This window comes from Mesoplodon mirus, assembly GCF_964341445.2.
Source record: "Mesoplodon mirus genome assembly, chromosome: 7".
Classification (NCBI taxonomy): domain Eukaryota; kingdom Metazoa; phylum Chordata; class Mammalia; order Artiodactyla; family Ziphiidae; genus Mesoplodon; species Mesoplodon mirus.
The window spans coordinates 8,314,575-8,332,729 of NC_138983.1; the positions used below are offsets into that span (position 1 = coordinate 8,314,575).

An 18,155-nucleotide genomic window follows, 5' to 3' on the forward strand; every position below is an offset into this window, starting at 1 on the left:
ATCAGATGCTGAGGGTGTCCAGGGTGCTTCCATGGCCTGGCTCTGGGGGACATGGATTTCAGGCTCTGTGCAGAAGGCAGCCTCCTGATAGGCACTGATACTTTCTATGGCTGGGTCCCCTGCCTCTCCTTGTTTCTCCTCCCCAGACTTTGCCAGGAATGGTGTAATAAGCAGAATAATGCCCCCCAAAGGTGTCCACATCCTAGTCCTTGGAGCCTGTGCATATGTTACCTTACATGGCAAAGGGGAATTAAGGTTGATAATCAGCAGACTGTAAATGGGATCATCCTGGATCATCACCGGTGAGTTCAAGGTAATCACAAGGGGCCTTGAAAATGGAAGAGAGTCAGAGGGAAAGACCATCAGGGAAGACTGGTCAGTGAGATGGAACATTGCTGGCTTTGAAGATGGAGGAAGGGGCCCACAAGCCAAGGAATGTGGGTGGTGTCTGGAAGCTGGTGCTGACACCTTGATTTTTAGCCTAGTGAGACCGATGTCTGACTTGTATCCTACAGAACTTTAAGAAAATGAATTTTGTTTATTTATTTAAATTTATTTATTTATTTATTTTTTGGCTGCGTTGGGTCTCTGTTGCTGCGCATGGGCTTTTCTCTCGTTGCGGCGAGCGGGGGCTACTCTACGGTGCAGTGCGCGGCCTTCTCATTGGGTGGCTTCTCCTGTTGCAGAGCACAGGCTCTAGGCATGCGGGCTTCAGTAGTTGTGGCACTCAGGCTCAGTAGTTGTGGCTCACAGGCTCAGTAGTTGTGGCTTGCAGGCTCTAGAGCGCAGGGTCAGTAGTTGTGGCGCACAGGATTAGTTGCTCTGCGGCATGTGGAATCTTCCTGGACCAGGGCTCGAACCCATGTCCCCTGCATTGGCAGGCGGATTCTTAACCACTGTGCCACCAGGGAAGCCCTTGTTTATTCTTTAAGCTGCTATATTTATGGGGATTTGTTATAGCAACAACAGGAAGCTAATACACAGTGTCACCCACATACTTCATTGCCTGAATCAGTGACATCTGTGTAATCACTTACCAGACCACAGATAGGAACCAAACAACCTTGACCCAAGCCTGGACTCTGACCCCCATAGGCCATGTTGACCTCGGGCCAGTCCAGGCTTCTCATCTGTGCCCTGGGGCAGTGCTGCCTCACCAGGCTGTGGGGAGCACATAGTGAGTTAATGGAAGTAGAGCAAATGGGTGTAGAGGGCTTAGCTCAGCGCCAGCTGGTACCTAGTCCCCTGTGAATGGTTGCTGTCCTGGATGCAGTTGGCAAGGCCCTTCTTGCCCTGGTAAGTTATTGGAGAAGCGGCAAATGGTGAGGTGACCTTAGGCCTGGGGGCCTGACTACTGCATCCTGAACTCATCTCGCTGACCTTTTCGGGGAAAGGCGCAGGCCTCGTCGTTGGTGGTCCTGGAGTGTTGGGGGCCCTTGGCCCTTCCTTCCTGTCCCCTGGCTTCTGATCTACCCTCTCTGCCCAAAGGTCTCCCACTGATCCTCTCTTGGGCACCACAGTGGTGCCAGCTGCATCCACAGGAGGGTTCTGTGATCCTCCTCACAGCTCTGTGAAGAGTTATCACCACACTCAGCGCCAGAGAGGCCTGGAGCACAAGGCAGGTGTGCAACCAGTCAGACCTGAGAGCTGTCTTCCTAACATACAGCTCAAGAAGCAAGGTACAAGGGGCCAGTGTACCCGAGTAAGAACGAGCAAAGCTGGCGCTAAAACCTTCTCTGGAACCCTGGCTTCTTGTCCCAAGTTAAAAAAATATCCACTATGGCGAGTTCCCTGGCCGTCCAGTGGTTACGACTCTGCGCTTCACTGCTGTGGGCCTGGGGTTCAATCCCTGGTCGGGGAACTAAGATCCCGCAAGCCACGGGAGGCAGCCAAAAACAAACAAAATATCCAGTATCATATTTATCAAATAATGAAATGGTATAGAAAGACATTAAAATATTTATATTAAAATCCATCCTTATAGTCCTTGTAAAAAATTAGGAAAAATATAAAGAAAAAAATCACCCCAATTCTTCCACCGAGAAGGCCACTTGGAACTCTAATTTTCTGCCTTCAAATTACACGATTTCCACCTTTGCCTCCCTAGCTGCTCTAGATTCGGTTCCTGCCGCCGCCGGCTAAGAAGGAGCAGCGCAGCGGTCTGGGGAAAGTCGCCCAACCGGACGTACCCGTTCGCGCCACTCGTCACCTCCCCGCCGCCGGCGGGGACGCGCGGCTCCCGGGGACTGGGGGCGGGGTGGGTCCCGGGTGACCCGCAGGGAGCCGCGCTCGGCTCAGTACGCCCGGCCAGAGGGGCAGAGGCGGGGCCGGGGGCGGGAGGCACCTCCCACCAGGAAGTTGGCGGCGGCCGAGCCAGCCCCAAGAGGAGGCGCACGGCGGCCGCGCGACCCTGCGAGAGCTGGGCTCAGGCGCAGCGCGACCCCGCTGGCCGGGCGGGGCGCGCACGTGTGTATACGAGTGCGGGGGCCCGTCAGCGGGCCGGACTACAAGTTCCAGGGTGCCCAGCGGCGCGCCTGGGTTTTCTGGCCGCGCGGCCCGCTGGTTCCTGAGCAGGTCGCCGCGGGTTGGCACGCGTCACCTGGTTCCCGAGTAAATAAGGGAGAGACTCCCCGAGCACCGTAAATAGAGTCCAAGTGGGCGGGGAGCCGCCCCGCGCCGCCCGCTCATGTCTCTGCGGAGCCGAGTGTCCGGCCGCCTGGCACAGCTGCGCGCGGCGGGGCAGCTGCTCGGCGCCCGGCGCCCCTGGCCCGGCCCCTCGGCGGGTGCCAAGCGGACCCGCAGCACTGCGTGCGGTCCCCCGGCGTCCCTGGGCGCGTACGACCCGCGCGGGCGGACCCCAGCGGGAGTTGGGGCTTGGGGGGCGGCGGCGGTGGGGCGGAGAGCCGGGGTGCGCACCTGGGCCCCCCTGGCCATGGCGGCGAAGGTGGACCTGAGCACCTCCACCGACTGGAAGGAGGCAAAATGTAAGTGTAAGCAGAAGGGGGGCGCGAGGGGCGAGGGCGGCCCTACGTGGGCCTTCTCCGGCTGGACAGCACCCCACCAGCAGCCTCGTCCACCCCAGAGAAGTGGGGAAGTTAAGGTCCTGTGCCCCGGTATGGACCCTCATTAACAGCCACGCCCCCTATGTGCCCAGCCCCATAAACTACTTCACTGCCCCGACCAGGTTCAGGTCCCCAGTGGGGGGCAGTGTGAGGAGGGTGGCCTCACGCCATTGAAATGTGTTGCTGGGCACCCCCAGGGAGCATCCAAGACCTAGTACCTTAATCTGTTGTGCACGAGGGAAACTGAGGCCCAGTGCCAGAGCCAGTAGGCCAAGGTCACTTGGAGTTTGCTTCAGGATCTGACAGTAGGCTCTGAACTCCCCGGGTTTTGCATAGTGTGGTTTCTCAAGGGGTGGCATTTTATGCAGAGTGGCAGGGAATGGGCTGAGGGGACAGCTCTGGGGCTGGCATCCCACCTGGTGGGATCAGATAGCCACAAGGAGTGGCTTCCCTGAGCGGGCCGGTTCCACCTCCCCCCACGCCTACGGGGGGGGGCCTGCATCTCTAGGCACGTGGTTTGGTGCCCTTTTGCCCTTAACGTTGGCCTCTGGACACTTGTGAGCACTCTCTGCCTTATTCCTGGGGGACACAGGACAGAGGAGCTGCGGGGCAGGGCAGAGATGGGGCGTTGTGCCTATGAGAACAGTGACCCCCCACCGCCCCCTCCGCCCTCCCCCCACCCCCCATACACAGGAGTCAAGCCATTTCCTCCCGCTCTGGGGCAGAGCATGAGTCCTGGTGGGCATGAATCCCAGGGCTGGACTCTGGGCCCGAATAGAGCAGGGAAGGCAGGCAACCTGACCTGCAGAGCCCCAAATAGACCCGGCTGCCTGTCCAGCTGCCCCTGCCCTTCAGGACCTGCTCCCTGGGCTCTTGCGACCGTTCGGGCTGGATCCCCGTTCAAAAGAACAGGGATAGCAGCTCATTGGCTGGGCCCTTGTGGTTAAGTGGGTTCAGCCAATGGGGTTGGGAAGGCAGGCCTAGGGCTGGCTGTGGTTGGGGGCAAGGGGAAAGCATCCTCTTGGGGTTGGAGGTAGAGTTCAAGATGACTTAACCACTGTCATGAATTGCATTGCCTTCACTGGGATCTTAAAGCACCAGCAGGAAGCACTTGACTTTGCTCCGGGAACACAAGGAGTGCTTGTCAGCCCTTCAGCCCTGGCCCCAGAACACCGTTCAGGGTGGGGAGTGGGGGGCAGGCCCCCTGGTACGGGGACTGTCCCCACAGGGAGCCCTGCTTTCCCTTCTCTGTCAGAGAACAGTAACCCAGGGTGGTGGGAAAGAGAGCTGGGGAGGCCAGGGGCCCAGGCACCTGTGCTGGAGCTGCCACTTTTTCTAGGACCCAGCTCTCCGCCCCTCCCATTCCTGGGTGCCACTGAAAACTTCCAGACCTCATGAAGCTGATGGGTCAGGAATTCCCAGGCTGCTCTCTGCTAGGAGCTGGGATTTCCATTCATTCAGTTCATGTTTATCGAGTGCCTTCTATGTAGCCAGCACTGTTGTGCTGGGGAGACAGGCAAGGACCCTGCCCTCATGGAGCTTAGGGGGAAGAAAGAGTAGAGGATGTGATCAAGGCAATGAGACAATGCCAGGTAGAGGTCAGTGCTGCAAAGAAGCCGTGGCTGATGGGGCCGCCTGAGTGCCAGTGTCCAGTCAGGGGGCAGTGTGAGGAGGGTGGGCTTGCCCCAGGAACCCCAGCAGTAGGTGTGAAGCTGCCCGCCCCCCAGCAGCCGTTAGGTGGTAGTTTGTGGGGGTGAGACACAGAGACATCTCTGTGTCTTAGTTACCTATTGCTGCATAATAACAGATTACGCAGACACTTGGTGGCTTAAAACAGCAAACATTTATATTATCTCACAGTCTCTGAGGCTCAGGAAGCTGGGAGTAGCTTAGCTGGGTGGTCAGGCTCAGGGTTTCTCAGGAGGTTGGCGGGGACTTGGTTAGGGGTGGGGTGAGCCCTTCCCAGATGGCTCACTCCTGTGAGATGGCTGTTGCCCAAATGCCTCATCTGGCCCACATTCAAGGGGAGGGAAATTAGTTTCCACCTTTGTGAGGGAAGAGGATCAAAGAATTTGGGGCATATTTTTAAAACCGCCACACTAAGGAACTGCCTCAACTGGATTCTGCCTCTGATTGGGGTCCAAGCTTTGATCCTTTATTTATTTATTTATTTGGCCACGCTGCTCGGCTTGCAGGATCTCAGTTCTCCGACCAGGGATTGAACACGGGCCCCTAGCAGTGAAAGCGCCGAGTCCTAACCACTGGACGGCCAGGGAATTCCTACAATCAGTGTTCATTTACCTAAGTATACTGCTGTGTAACCACTACTTTGATCAATAGGTAGAACATTGCCATTGCCCCATGAGGTTCCTTTGAGCCCCTTTCCAATCAGTACCCCTTACTGCTAATCATTTTTCTATCTATTCATTTTGTTTCTTCTTGAACTTCATATCACCAGAGGCATACGCCGTGTCTGGTTCTTTTTACTAATGTCTCTGTGATTCGCCCACATTATTGGGTGTAACGACAGTTTGCTCTTTTTTATTGCTGTGTAATAGTCCATGGTGTGGATGTACTAGAGTTTAGTCTCCTGTTGATGGGCATTTGGTTTCCAGTTTGGGACTGTTGGGAATAAAGCTGTTGTGAATATCCTTGTACATGTCTTTGATGGACATGTGCTCATCTTTCTGTTGGGGGTATACCTACATAGGCCTCTAAATGCTTGTCTATGCCTGAGATGATCCTCTCTCAAAGACTGGCACATAGTAACCAAACTCACAAGAGACTGATGTATAGTTCAGAGGGTTGAAGTGCAGTTCACACTGGGGAAATGTAATAGCTCTGGGTCTGGAAACTCATGTGAACATGGGCAGGGCCTCCTCTCCCTGTGGAAAAGCCATATGGAAGCCAATTCATAGTCTTAAGTTTGTTCACCAGCAGGTGTTCTCAACTAGGGAGCTGGTTGAATGATTTTGGAAGCTGATCCCACTGCCCTGGGCAGGCTGGGCAAGCTTCCCTGCCAGGGGTGCGCCTACCCACTGAGGATGCCCTTCCCTGGGCGGTTGCTCAGTGTTCCAGTACAAATTCAGTGTTGAGTGCCTGCTCTGGGCCCCAGGTGCAGATGCCTCAGTCCATGGCCCAGCGAGTCCTCTGGACAGATAGCCAAATTCTGCCTGGGTTCTTTTTCCTGGGTTCAAGCTGACTGCCCACTTCTGTGGACCTGTTCTTTCTGTGGACCTATTCTTTCTCTAGGTAAGTAAATACCATCAGGCTGATCTTCCTGGCTAGGAGACATTCAGTCTTTTTGAGAGACCTCTGCAGTATTTGATTTCACTGGCCAGGGGTTAATTTCTATAATTTAATTCCCTCAGTTCTGGAGTGTCTCATTACCACCCACCCCCGCCAGGTTGTGCCTTTTCATCAGAAGATCGTGGAAACAGTCCTACTGTAAGGCAGTTGGGTGTGAGGGGACTTAAGTTCAGGCACTGGGGTATTTGGGGGCTTTGCCACCACAGGAGGGGCCTGGCCTCCAGGAGAAGGGCACAGATCCTCCTTCTGACCTGCGGTAGGGGCAGAGCTGTGTGCTGAAAAAGAGAACAGGCATTGGTGTCATCAGACGTGGCCAGCCCTGGCACCACTGCTTCCATGCTCCCTGAGCCTCAGTTTCCTCATCTGTAAGATGGTACCAACAGCACCCGATTTTGTAGGTTGTGCTGGGATCACATTAGAAACCATTCTGTACACAGTGGCCAAAGGGTCCCCAGCGCCCCCTCCCTTGTCACCCCCCAATGCCCCCCATCCCTTGTCGCCCCTCGGGTCTATCTCCTCTCTCTGCCCTGTGCTGGCCATGGGGACACTGGGCTTATATAAACTTGTCTTCCCCATGGTCTCAAATGCTAGAACCCTGACCCTCAGGTCCTGAGCCCTGTTTCCTCTCCCTTGTGGCTCAGGATACGGCTCATGTGTTCCAGCCTGTTTGCATGGGGCAGGGCAAAGACAGATTTCAACCCCTGTGGGATTTCATGCAGAGCGGATGATTTATCTGATTCGACTGCCGAACCAGAAAATTTCCCAGGCACACCTGGGAATTGGGTGGGCTTCTCCCACCTGTCTTCTGGGAAGCAGCCTTGGCACGTCCCGGTGCGGCCAGAAGCGAGGGGGTCTGGGAGAGCAGAAAAGCTCCAACGTGCCTCCTGCCGTCTCCCCTTTGCTCGTGTCAGAGGCTTTAGCGAGCCCGTGCTCTTGGGGGACAGTGAGAAGTGATTAATGCCCCCACCGCCATGTTCCCAGAGCCCAGCTGTTATCAGCCCTGCCCACCCACCCTTCTTCAGAAGAGGAGCCTCCCTCCGTGCCAGCCTGCCCTCACCTTTCCGAACACCGTCTTGTGAAGTGCCATAAAGACACTTCTTTAAACACATCATTGAATTCCCGTTCGCCCGGTGCACTTTATGGTTCTGACACAGCCTGCTTCCTCCAGCTCGGCTTTCGTGCCCGGGAGCCGCTGAAAGCTTCATCTGGGGTCAGACCTCTCCATCAAAATTTACTGCAAACATCCTTTTACAGCACCTGTCTCACTGAGCTGTGAAATACTCTCGCCTCTCCAAAAAGGAAAGAAAATTAAAACGTATGTTGTACATCTTTTATAAGAAAAATAAAACTCACTTGTGCTTTAAGTCGGCACCTGTCCTTCTGGCAGAGGGAGGTAGCGTGTGTTATAAATGCGTGGGGCATATGCCCACCGTAAGGGTCCTGCTTCTCCTCCTCCCAGAGCGAGTGAGGAGGGTCTGGGGCGGCCCCGCTGATGATAAAGCTGAGGCTGTGAAGAGAGCCCTCCGGTCCTCAGCTGGCTTCTCCTTCCCATAAATCAGAGAGCAGTGCAGCCTGTAGCTCCTTGGGGTCAGTCAGGCTGCAGCCTTGTTCTGGAGATGAGTGAGGACACGGCACCCCACACACTGGCCTCGAGAGGTGTGCGCTTGGGGACCACAGGCCGGAAGGGCAGGCCGACAGGTGTCCTCAAGGTTGGCACCTCGTCAACCGGTAGCTGAGCTGGAAGCTCTGATGGTCTTTCTTTGCCGTCTCCGGGAAGCAGAGTCGTGTTTTGGTCTTTGCTGGAGAGAGAGGACTGCGCGGGCTGTGGGTCACTCAGAGCAGACTTCGGGTACTGGGGAGGACAGTGCAGAACAGAGCCCTGGGCTGCGTCCCGCCCTGGCTTCCTTTTGCTTGCCTGTGGCCAGGGCGATTGCTCTACTGATTTTGTAAAGCAAGGTGGTGGCATCTGCCAGGTGGTGTCTGCTCGGGGACCTGAGCCATCTCTGGGCATCCCAGATTAGTTCCGTGGGGTGCCTGGGGCCTGCCCCAGCCAGAGGGACTCCGGTCTTGGGAGTCCTATGGGGTTGGTCTGGGCTCTGGCTGACCAGCCCCTCCAGTGTCACAGTATGGGCCTGCACTCTGGCCACAGGTCCAGCCAGCTCTGAGTACCGGCACTTGGACATGCCAAGGCCTTGGAGGGGGGCCTTTGGTCACAGTTGTGCAAGATGATAAATATGGGGACCCAAATAACTTAAAAAGCTCCTGAGCCTGCTTTGCCCCAAGTTGGAAAAATAATGTTTCCCCTCCCAAATTTTGTCTTGTTTTCGTTTGCTCTCTTTGGGCCTTCTTATTTCACACACAGGAAGGAGTGAGTATATCTGATGTGTATATTGCACTCGACAGCTTCCTCTGTGTTTTCGCAGCCAATCTTCTTGTTCACAGCAAGCTTGGGTGCCACGGAAGGCTGGCCTTGTCCTTATTCTAGAGATGAGAAAACTGAGGCTGAGAGGGTGAGCACCTTGCCCATGAACATGATGGTGGGAGGTCATGAGCCCAAACCTGGGGGGACCAAGGAGCAAGAGCGGAATCAAAACCCCAGCAGCGGCCGGGCCGTGGGCCAGCAAACGCCTCAGACAAGCCGGGGGAGGCTGCCAGAGCCTTGCTTTTGCTCTCCCATCCAGCTGTTCTAGATTTCTCTCCATTTCCCCACCCGAATGCTCTCTCCGACCTCAGGGCTTTTGCACGCGTTGTTCCCTCCTCCCGGAAGACCCTGTTCTGTTAGCAAACTTGCCCGCAACCTTCAGGTCTCAGCTCCTTGGTTCATTGAGTCATCCCACAGATGCCCAGGGACACTCACACATGCTTTATGCTGTGCCAGGTGCTGGGACTCCAACATAAACGTGACATATCCCCATATGGCCAAGGTCAAGCAAAGCACAGATGGTAGGGGAGGCAGCTGCTCTGGGAGGGGGAGGGCAGTGAGGAGGGAACTGTAAAGGAAGACCAGGCAGGAGGCACAGCAGGTACAAGGGCCCTGAGGCGGGAAACAGCTTGGCTGCTGGGGGAACTGAAAGGCTGAGGGGCTGTGGGCAGGGTGAAGTGCAGTGGGGAGGGTAGCACGGGAGGAGGTTGGGAAAGAGGCAGGCTCTCCAAGCCCTGGCAAGGACTTGGAGTTTGAACTGAGCTTCACACAGAGAGACAGCTTCTATCTGACTTCTGTCCCGAATATCTCTGGGCTGCTGTGTTAGGAACAGACCACAGGGTGGACACAGGGAGTCAGCTGGCGGGGGGGGGTGGGGGGAGGCGCTTCCACAGGGGTCTAGGGAGCAATCAATGACGGAGGCTTAGCCCTGGTGGGAGTAGCAGAAGGCATGGTGTCTGTGGTGTTGGGGGGATAAATCTAACAGCCTGCAGATGGATGGAAGAGGGAAGAAGAGGAAGGAAAGACCCTTGGTTTGGGGCCCCAGCAAAGTCTGGGGCCGTTCACTGAGAAGGAGGAAGGATAGAGAGGTCAGAAGTTCAGCTCTGCACACAGAGGATTTGGGGATGAGAGCAGGCTGTGGGCCTTGGGGAGCAGATGCTCGGAAGAGGTGAGGGGCTGGAGGTGCAGCCTTGGGATCATGAGCGTTTTCGAATGATGTGAAAACCCAGGGAGAGGGTGTAGATTAAGGAAAAGGGGAGGCAGCAAGGAGGCTGAAAAGGGGGGCCAGTGAGCAGCCTGGGATCGGAAGTTGGGGGTCCTGAGAAGAAAGAAGGGGTTGGGGGTGCTGAGCGTACAGGGGAAGCCAGGAAGGGCCACTGCATAAGGACAGGTGGCCAGTGTGGTGCCTCTGACCTTGGCCTTGATGGAGAGGTGGGGTCGGGGGGAGGAGGAAGTGGAGACAGCGCGTGTAGACAGTGGAGTGAGGCAGAGAAACTTGGCCACAGCTACAGCGTGTGGAATGCATGGTTGAGGGAGGGTTTTGTTTTAAAAGCCGGGGTACACCAGAAGGTGTTTGAGGGCAGGCAGGACAGTCCAGTGGAGGGGGAGCCTCAGGAGTGAGCCCTTGGGGAGGTGAGCTGGGCGGCCTCGGCTGGGAGGAAGGACCTTCGTGCCCAGTGACCTGAGGGAGGGAGAACGAGATATGGGCAGGTGTGGGGGGTGCTCCCGCCCTGGTGGGAGGGGGAGGCAGCCTCCACTGGATGGATGGCCGGGAGGACAAACAGAGGAGCCTTGGGAGAGGGAGAAGGGGGAGGGGGCACCCACTTCCAAAGGAGCAGCTGGAGTGGCCACCTGGGGAAGATGAAGAATTCAGAGGGAGCCTCTGCTTGGTTGGTAGGAGTTTCTTGAGCGATTTGCAGCTCCTGGGGCAGACCAGAGAAACTGGGGGTACCTCTTCCAGGAAGCTGTCCCAGACCTCACCTCGCCTCCCAGGTGTGGTGCATGGTGGGTGCTCAGTAAATATCTGTTAACTGACTGATCTGTATTCAGACTGCCAGGGAGAGGCAGACTCTGGATGGAGCCGAGCCTGTTCTTTGCTTGGTGGTACCGTCTGCCGGCAGCTGAGTGCTTTGTTTTGTGCCCAACTAAGCCTGTTCTGCTTCTTATTTAACGCGAGGGAGCTTTCTGTGCCCCCATTTTACAGAAGAAGACAAGCAAGGCTTGGAGAAGCGCTTCAGTTCCTTCAAATACCAGCACCATCCCCCCACCGCCACCCCCCCAACACACAAAGAAAGGAGCATTTAAAGTAGGAGCTCTTGGCCTGTTTCTCAGATCATGGGGAGGGCAGACCCTTGAGAAGGAGGCTGAGAAATGGGTTGAGCATCCAGGGACTCTAGTGACAGAGGGGACTATCCATGCTGGGTACCATCCACACTGCATACCCTTGCCTCTTAGAAAGAATGAGAATGGCACTGCTATGGGGGAATTCTTAATCTCTACCTGGTGGAAGCATTTTTAATCTGATTTGGGTGCCCCTGGGACGAGGTGCCCCTGTCTCCCCTCAGCATTGTTCTCCCCCTGTGCTTGCCGCCTGCCCCACACCCTGGATTGCACCCACCCAGAACCTCGAACATGCTGTTCCGGATGGTGGAACACCCTTCCCTACTCTGGCTACCTCTCAGTCCTCTTCCCAGTCTCTGCTAAGCCCCCCTGGACTGGGGTTCCGGCTACCTCCTCTCCCAGTCCCCGAGCGTCCCTTCCATAGCACTTGGAATTTGGATTGCTTGCTTGATTGGGTGAAGCCTGGTCAGCTTCTGTCTCCCCTGCTGCATTATAAATTCACGAGGGCCAGGACCACGTCTGCATTGCTGGGGGTTGGATCCCCAGCACCACGTGTAGGACCTGCGTGTGATGGGTGTTTAGGGAAGGGGGAGGGAAGTGGCTGCCGGAGAGTGTGGTTCTATCTTGATCTGGAGTTGATGTAAGCAGATTCAAGGTGTAACGAGCTTTTGGTAATAATTCCCTACAGTGTTGAGCTGGACTGTGAACGGGGCCCTTTCCAGGCTCCTCGGGCATCTTGAGGAGCAGAGGCTTGGATGGACTGACTTTGGCGGGGCAAAGGCACATGTGGGGGACCCACCTGTCTCTTGAATATCTGTCTGTCTCTGCCTTTCCACAGAAGGCTCCAGCAGGCGGACCCTACCTCTCCCCCTACCCCCTCTAATTGCCCTCCTACCTCTGCACATTTTCTGATGCTTTTTGGGTTCCTTGACTGTGGTCTTTCCTCTTTGTTGTCTCCCCCTCCCCTGGTGGTCACTGGGGGCTGCTCCATCTGGGGAGTGTGTGGTGGAGGAGGACAAGGCCGGGCTGAGAGCCAGGCTGCCCTGGTGGTCTCAGGCCGGCAGGGGGAGCCCACGAGCCGCGAGCCTGGACTGCTGCTCTGGAGAGAGGCTTCCCTGCCTGGGGCCACCCAAAGGGAAGACCAGGCCCAGCAGGGGAACCAGCCTGGGTGGACCCAGAATCTGTGAGTGGATGGGGGCCTGGCTTCCCACTCACTAGCTGTATGACCACGGGTGGCTTCCTGACCTTCCTGAGCCTGTTTCTTTATCTGTAAAATGGGGACAATTCCAGCCACTCCCTTGATTCATGACTCACCCCAGCGGGCATCTCTCCGCGGGGAGCCCTCTGCCAATGCAGGGGGTTTGTCACAAATGGGCACCAGACCCGCTTGGTCCTGTGGCTCTTTGAGGAGCATGGGTGTCCTGGTTCCCTGTGTCCTGCTGCCTACAAATAACGACGATGATGATGTAACTGATCGATGATGTAACTGATTCAGTGCCGCCGACCTGCCTGGTCTTAGCATGTATGAGTAAGCTTGAAATTAGTCTACAAGGGCTGTCTTGAAGATATTTGGGACCCAGAGGTGTGGACGCAACTGGAAAGTGGCAGAGTTGAATTCTGAACTCAGGTCTGTGGTGCCTGCAAGACACCCTCCACCTCCATGGGCCTCAATTTCCCCTCCTAGCAAAGAGGGCACAGCAAGATCTTCTAGGGGACCCTCCTTCCGTGCCCCTCCCCATGTGCTTGCGGGAAGGATGGGCATGCAGAGCTTCTTTGGATGAGGCGAGCATCCCCGTGAGGACAGGAGACCCGTGGGCGGTGGGGAGGCCCCCCGGACTGCTCCTCTCCCTGCCCGCCTGACTCTCGTGCCCACCCCCCACCCCCCGCCCCTGCAGCGTTTCTGAAGGGCCTGAGTGACAAGCAGCGGGAGGAGCATTACTTCTGCCGGGACTTCGTCCGGCTGAAGAAGATCCCGACGTGGAAGGAGGCGGCAAAAGGTAGGCCCTGCGCTGGGCGGCCCAGCTGTCTGGGTGGTGTGTGGCCCTTTCAGGCCCATATCTTGGGAGAATCATAAAGACAAGGCCAAGAGGGAGAATGGCGGCAGCATTTATGAGCGCTTGCTATGTGTGGGGCCCTTTGCAGTGTCACCTCATTTAATTACTAACACAGCCTGAGGCAGGTTCGGTTTTTATCCCCATTATACCGTTGGGAAACTGAGCCTTAGACCTGCAATCCCATGGCCGCTGGAGCTGGTATTTGCTGCTTGGTGTAGCGGCCTGCAGTGCGGCGTCCTGGTGAGCACGTAGGCCCTGCGAATTTCAGGCCTGGTAACCGGGAACCCAGGCCAAGTTACTTAACCCTCCTAGGCCTCAGTTACCTAGTGTGTAAAATGGGGATGGATGGCATTGATATTCTAGCTGTGTGCAACGTTGTGAAGATTCAAGGAGATGAGTGTGTGCTGCACACAGTAGGTGCTTAGTCAGTGTGGGCTGTCATTACCGTGTCATCAGTCCTCGCATGGCACATTGCCTCTGGAGGTGGAGGGCAGTTGATGGCGGCTTGCCTGACTGGTGGCCACTGGTGGGTCACTCTGCAGTGGGGACCTCTCTGTGACCCCACCCCCGGCCTCTGCTTGTTCCAGGGGTGACCGTGAAGGTGGAGGAGCCCAAGTACAAGAAGGACAAGCAGCTCAACGAGAAGATCTCCCTGTTCCGAGGCGATATCACCAAGCTGGAGGTGGACGCCATCGTCAACGCCGGTGAGTGAGGGCTTCTGGCCAGCCTGAGCCAGAGACCTGGGTGGCCACCTTGTCACTGTGCCAGGCACGCGTGGATGCCACCTGGCTCCAGTGAGGCTCGGGTGGCTGGGTGAGGGTGGCCTGCTGGCGCCACGGGAGCCCAGCGTGTCGGCAGCGTGGACTCCTCTGCCCTTGAAACCCTGACCTGCTGTGTCAGGGGCGCCTTGGATGAGCTGCCTTGAAGCTCTGAGACCCGTTAGCGGCTGGTAAGGGAGAGAGCTCTGCTGGAATTGCGCCGTACTGCCCTGCCAGGAAGGCGGTGGCCAGATGGGGTGGTCCGACCTTGGGGGCTGCAGATGCCCCTGACCACTGCTTTCCTTCCTCCGCCTCCTGTCCTCCCAGCCCCCCTTCTAACTGGGGTGGGCGAGGGAGCATGTTGGGGAGCATGTCAGAAGAAGGGTGGGGGCAGAGGCCCCTGCACCCCTGTCAGCTTCCTGCAACGGCTCTTGCTGGCTGGGCAGTTTATTGTGATGAGTTGAGGAGTCTGCTGTGTCTCTCCCCTCTTGGCAGAGGGAGGAAGGTGGCAGCTCTCCTCCCAGGCGGTGTTTGTCTGGCTGAGGTCAGGAGTGGTGTGTCAAGGGGTGGTCAAGCCCAGCAGGTGCTCAGGTGGTTCACAGGACAAGGGCGAGTGGGGGCCGAGTCCCCCACTGTGGTTGCCAAGTGTCACAGGACGGAGCCTCCTCCTTGGAGGAAGGTTCGCAGGCCTGGGCAGACCCCCTTGTCTTGGGTTCCGACTCACAGGGAAACTCCACTGTGCTAGCCCCTCCCCACCTGCGCAGTCTCAGGTGCTCCCAGGAGCGTCTCAAATCTCCTTCATCGCACCCTTGGGCTTGCAGCCATTGGCTGACCCCAGTGCTGGCCAGGGCGTGGAGTGGCCAAGTGACTCTGGGTCTTGGTGGTGCCCATGCTGGTCTTGCTAAGCGACTGGGCTTGAGAGACCAGGGGAGGGGTGGCCGCTCATCCGCTCTGGGCCCGCTTGTCTGTGATCTGGGTTGCATTTCCGGCAGTGGCATTGCTCTGCACGTCTCCCCACTGATGTTCGCAGAACTGTGTGGTCACAGGGGTGTTCCCTCCCCCCTCATTGCCTATTTCAGCGCACAGGTGACCAGTCACAGGTAAGGCAGGAGTTCTGACTCAGAGCAGGGGGTGGTGGGGTCCCCTTTGGATTTCTGCTGGTGCTTCCTCTGATGTGTTTCTCTTGGGCCACTAGGATGGTGGGTAGCAGCGAGGTCCCCATCTGGGGAGACACAGGACTAAGACAAGTCAAGTCACAGTGGCCCAGGAGAGAAGGGTATTCTTGCTGCCTGGACCCCAGAGGGATGGCCTGGGGTGGAAGGACCAAGCCTTGGGGCCCCGGCTGAGGGGACATTGCCACAGGCCTGCGAGGCTGCCCTACCTAGTGCCCTTGGCCCTGTCAGTCACTGGCAAGGGTGTGGGAGGCGCCCCGCTGGTACTTTTTTTTTTTCAATAAATTTATTTATTTTATTTATTTATTTTTGGCTGTGTTGGGTCTTCGTTGCTGCGCGCGGGCTTCCTCTAGTTGTGGCGAGCGGGGGCTACTCTTGTTGCAGTGAGCGTGCTTCTCATTGCAGTGGCTTCTCTTGTTGCGGAGCACAGGCTCTAGGCACGAGGGCTTCAGTAGTTGTGGTGCACGGGCTTAGTTGCTCCGTGGCATGTGGGATCCTCCCGGACCAGGGCTCGAACCTGTGTGCCCTGCATTGGCAGGTGGATTCTTAACCACTGTGCCACCAGGGAAGTCCCCCCGCTGGTACTTTTCTTCCTGAGCTGCAAAGTGGCCAGAGGGAAAAGTGGGGCATCTTATCACCTCCTTCACAGCCAGGTTGATGGTTGGCGGCCAGGAGGGGGGTGTGGGGACCGAGGCAGGGTGTGGGCAGGATGCAGATGGAGTGGTGTGGGGGCTCTGGAGCCTGCGCGCGGGGCTGCAGGCATGATTAATGGCTCTTCCTAAGTGCCCTTGTGCCCGGCCAGACTCTGAGTGCAGCAGCCCTGTCAGCCTCTCATGCTCTCAGGGAAGCCCTTTGGTCCTGGCTTCATTTGATTCGCCAGGGCTGGGCGTGGCAGTGTTTGCTGTGTCTTTCTAGGGACTCCCCTTCTCCATGTACCTGCCTGGGCTTGCATGATGGGAATGGTGGGAAACCCACCCACTGGATAGTTGGGGATATTAGGGTCTGATGCCCATGAACAGTGATGATCACGCAGCACCTGGCATGAACAGAGCCCTCGGCACCTACCGCTGTTGCCGGTGCTAGAACTGATGCCCGCAGAGCCACTGGACGTCAACCCTGGCCCAGGGATGCCAAAAGATCCTGGTACCTCCTACAGATGCGCAGCTATGCCTCCCCCTGCCTGCCTCAGTTTACTAAATACCTCCTGGTGTGTCTCCCCTGGATCTCCTTTGTTTCTAGAAAGAGTCTCATAGCAGGGAGGACCCAGAACCTGCCTGGAACCCCAAAAAACAGCTGAGGCGGGCCCTGGATCCAGAGCTCCCACACAGAGCCTGCATCCCCTGCGGACCCTCCCTGCAGGTTTTCCCAGCCCGGTGTTTGGGTGGCCTTGGCACTAATCAGACCTCGGGGGTCTTTGGTGGTTTTGGTACCCTTCAGCATCCTCCCTGGGCCCTCCCAACCATGGCCTGGGGCCTCCGCCCACCAGGGGGCAGCAGAGATTGCGGTTCCTGCGCGCAGCAGAGCCCGTAAATCAGCCTGTTTATTAGCGGAATAAAAGTCGCGGCCACGCGGGGCTTTTCAGGGCTGCATAAATCTGGTCTGTGCCTCGTGAAACCCACATGTGCTTAATTCATATGTAAAGTTTCAAGCAGGAAGAGAATACGTGTCCATTAAATTCTATTTGACTTGATTATAATCATTAGCCCTGAATAATTGCTTCTCAGCGCCGACCGGGGAGCCACCACAATGAGGAAAAGGAGCGAGCAATTATCTCGGGGTGGGAATTTTTTAATTTTTATTTTTGAAGTCAGGGGCAGTGTTGGTCCCGCCAGGGTCTGTGGCCCATGGGGAGTCGTGTGGGTCGGACAGGGCTGGGGGCTTGAGGTCCACTGTGGAGCTTCTGGATTTTCTCAGGACGGGGCGGGGGGCGGGGAGTCTCTCTTTGTCCCTGAGGCCAGATGGGGAAGGGTAGGGAAGATGCCATCGCTGCCTGGGCCTTGCTCCAGCTGCAGGGACCATGGAGGGGGAGGCCTGCAGGGGGCTGGGAAGGGCCTGTGCGAGAAAGGGATCAGCACCCCAGAACCCCTCCATCCTGAAGAGCTGTGGCTCGGGGGTGTCTCCAGCCACGCAGGCGCTCTTCCCATCCCTAGGGAGGACCCCGGGGGTCCTTGGAGAGGGCAGGGGCCGGGTGTCCTCCCTTCCTGCCCCCTTCACTTCTCCCCTCCCCGCAGAGTGACTCCACCCACAGCCTCGCTCAGGACTTTGGAAAATCAGACTCAGTTTCCCAACTGTTCCCCTGACATTTGAAGTCCAGGGCTGGTTTTTACCCCACTCTGTTGATATTTGATATGTGATTGGGGTGTATGTGCTATTATGTGCCTGTAATAGTGGATATGTGTGTGATTTGTTGTGTGTATAATATGATGTATGTTCTATGGTATGTGGAGGGGGGCTGGAACAGAGTAGAAGGATGTTTTCCTGGCCAGTGGCAGGGCATGAGGTCACAGGGGACAGGACCAAATCCCCTCAAACCCCCAGGGGCAGTGCAGGCCTCCCCGGGCCATCCTTGGTCTTGCCCCAGTGGCTGCCAGCCGAGGCCACTTGCTTGGGCAGAGTCTGGAGAGTCTCAGGCTCCTGCCATCTGTGCTGGCCGCGGCTCCTGCCCACGGGGGCACACTGCATCCATCTTAATTAAACTGGGCTGCCACGCTGGTGAGATAAGCCAGGAAGCCCCTGCAGCCCCCATTCTGGAGCAGGAGATTCTTTGGGGCAGCGCCTGCCTCTCCAGCTTGGCCCCACGTCTCCCAGGCTGTGTCTAGGGAGAGCCAGGCCTAGCATCTCCTCCAGAGAAACCTTGGGTCTGGGGAGGTGCCTCAGCTTCTGGAGTGTTTATGTCTTCTCTTTGCCACGGAATGGTGGGGACTATGGGGAGAGGCAGCATGACCTTGACAGGGTCCCTTCCATGCCCTTGAGTTTGCCAGCTTACCAAGCCTGTGCTTGTGGGCCCCTAGTTCCTGACAGACAGCTGAATCCCAGGC

The 18,155-nt window shown here is 57.0% G+C and overlaps 1 protein-coding gene across 2 annotated transcripts in view; it reads left to right on the top strand.

Annotated features, from left to right (window-relative positions):
* Positions 1 to 2,393: 2,393 nt before the first annotated feature.
* MACROD1 (mono-ADP ribosylhydrolase 1) overlaps positions 2,394 to 18,155 on the top strand; it is a 151,608-nt gene continuing 135,846 nt past the window's right edge. The window contains exons 1-3 of one of the 2 annotated variants that reach the window (XM_082626426.1): positions 2,394 to 2,984; positions 13,029 to 13,130; positions 13,775 to 13,891. In XM_082626426.1, coding sequence (XP_082482552.1) covers positions 2,687 to 2,984; positions 13,029 to 13,130; positions 13,775 to 13,891 — 517 coding nt within the window. In that variant the 5' untranslated portion in view covers positions 2,394 to 2,686. The remainder of the gene's footprint in view (positions 2,985 to 13,028; positions 13,131 to 13,774; positions 13,892 to 18,155) is intronic. The other variant, XM_082626425.1, reaches the window with a different exon arrangement.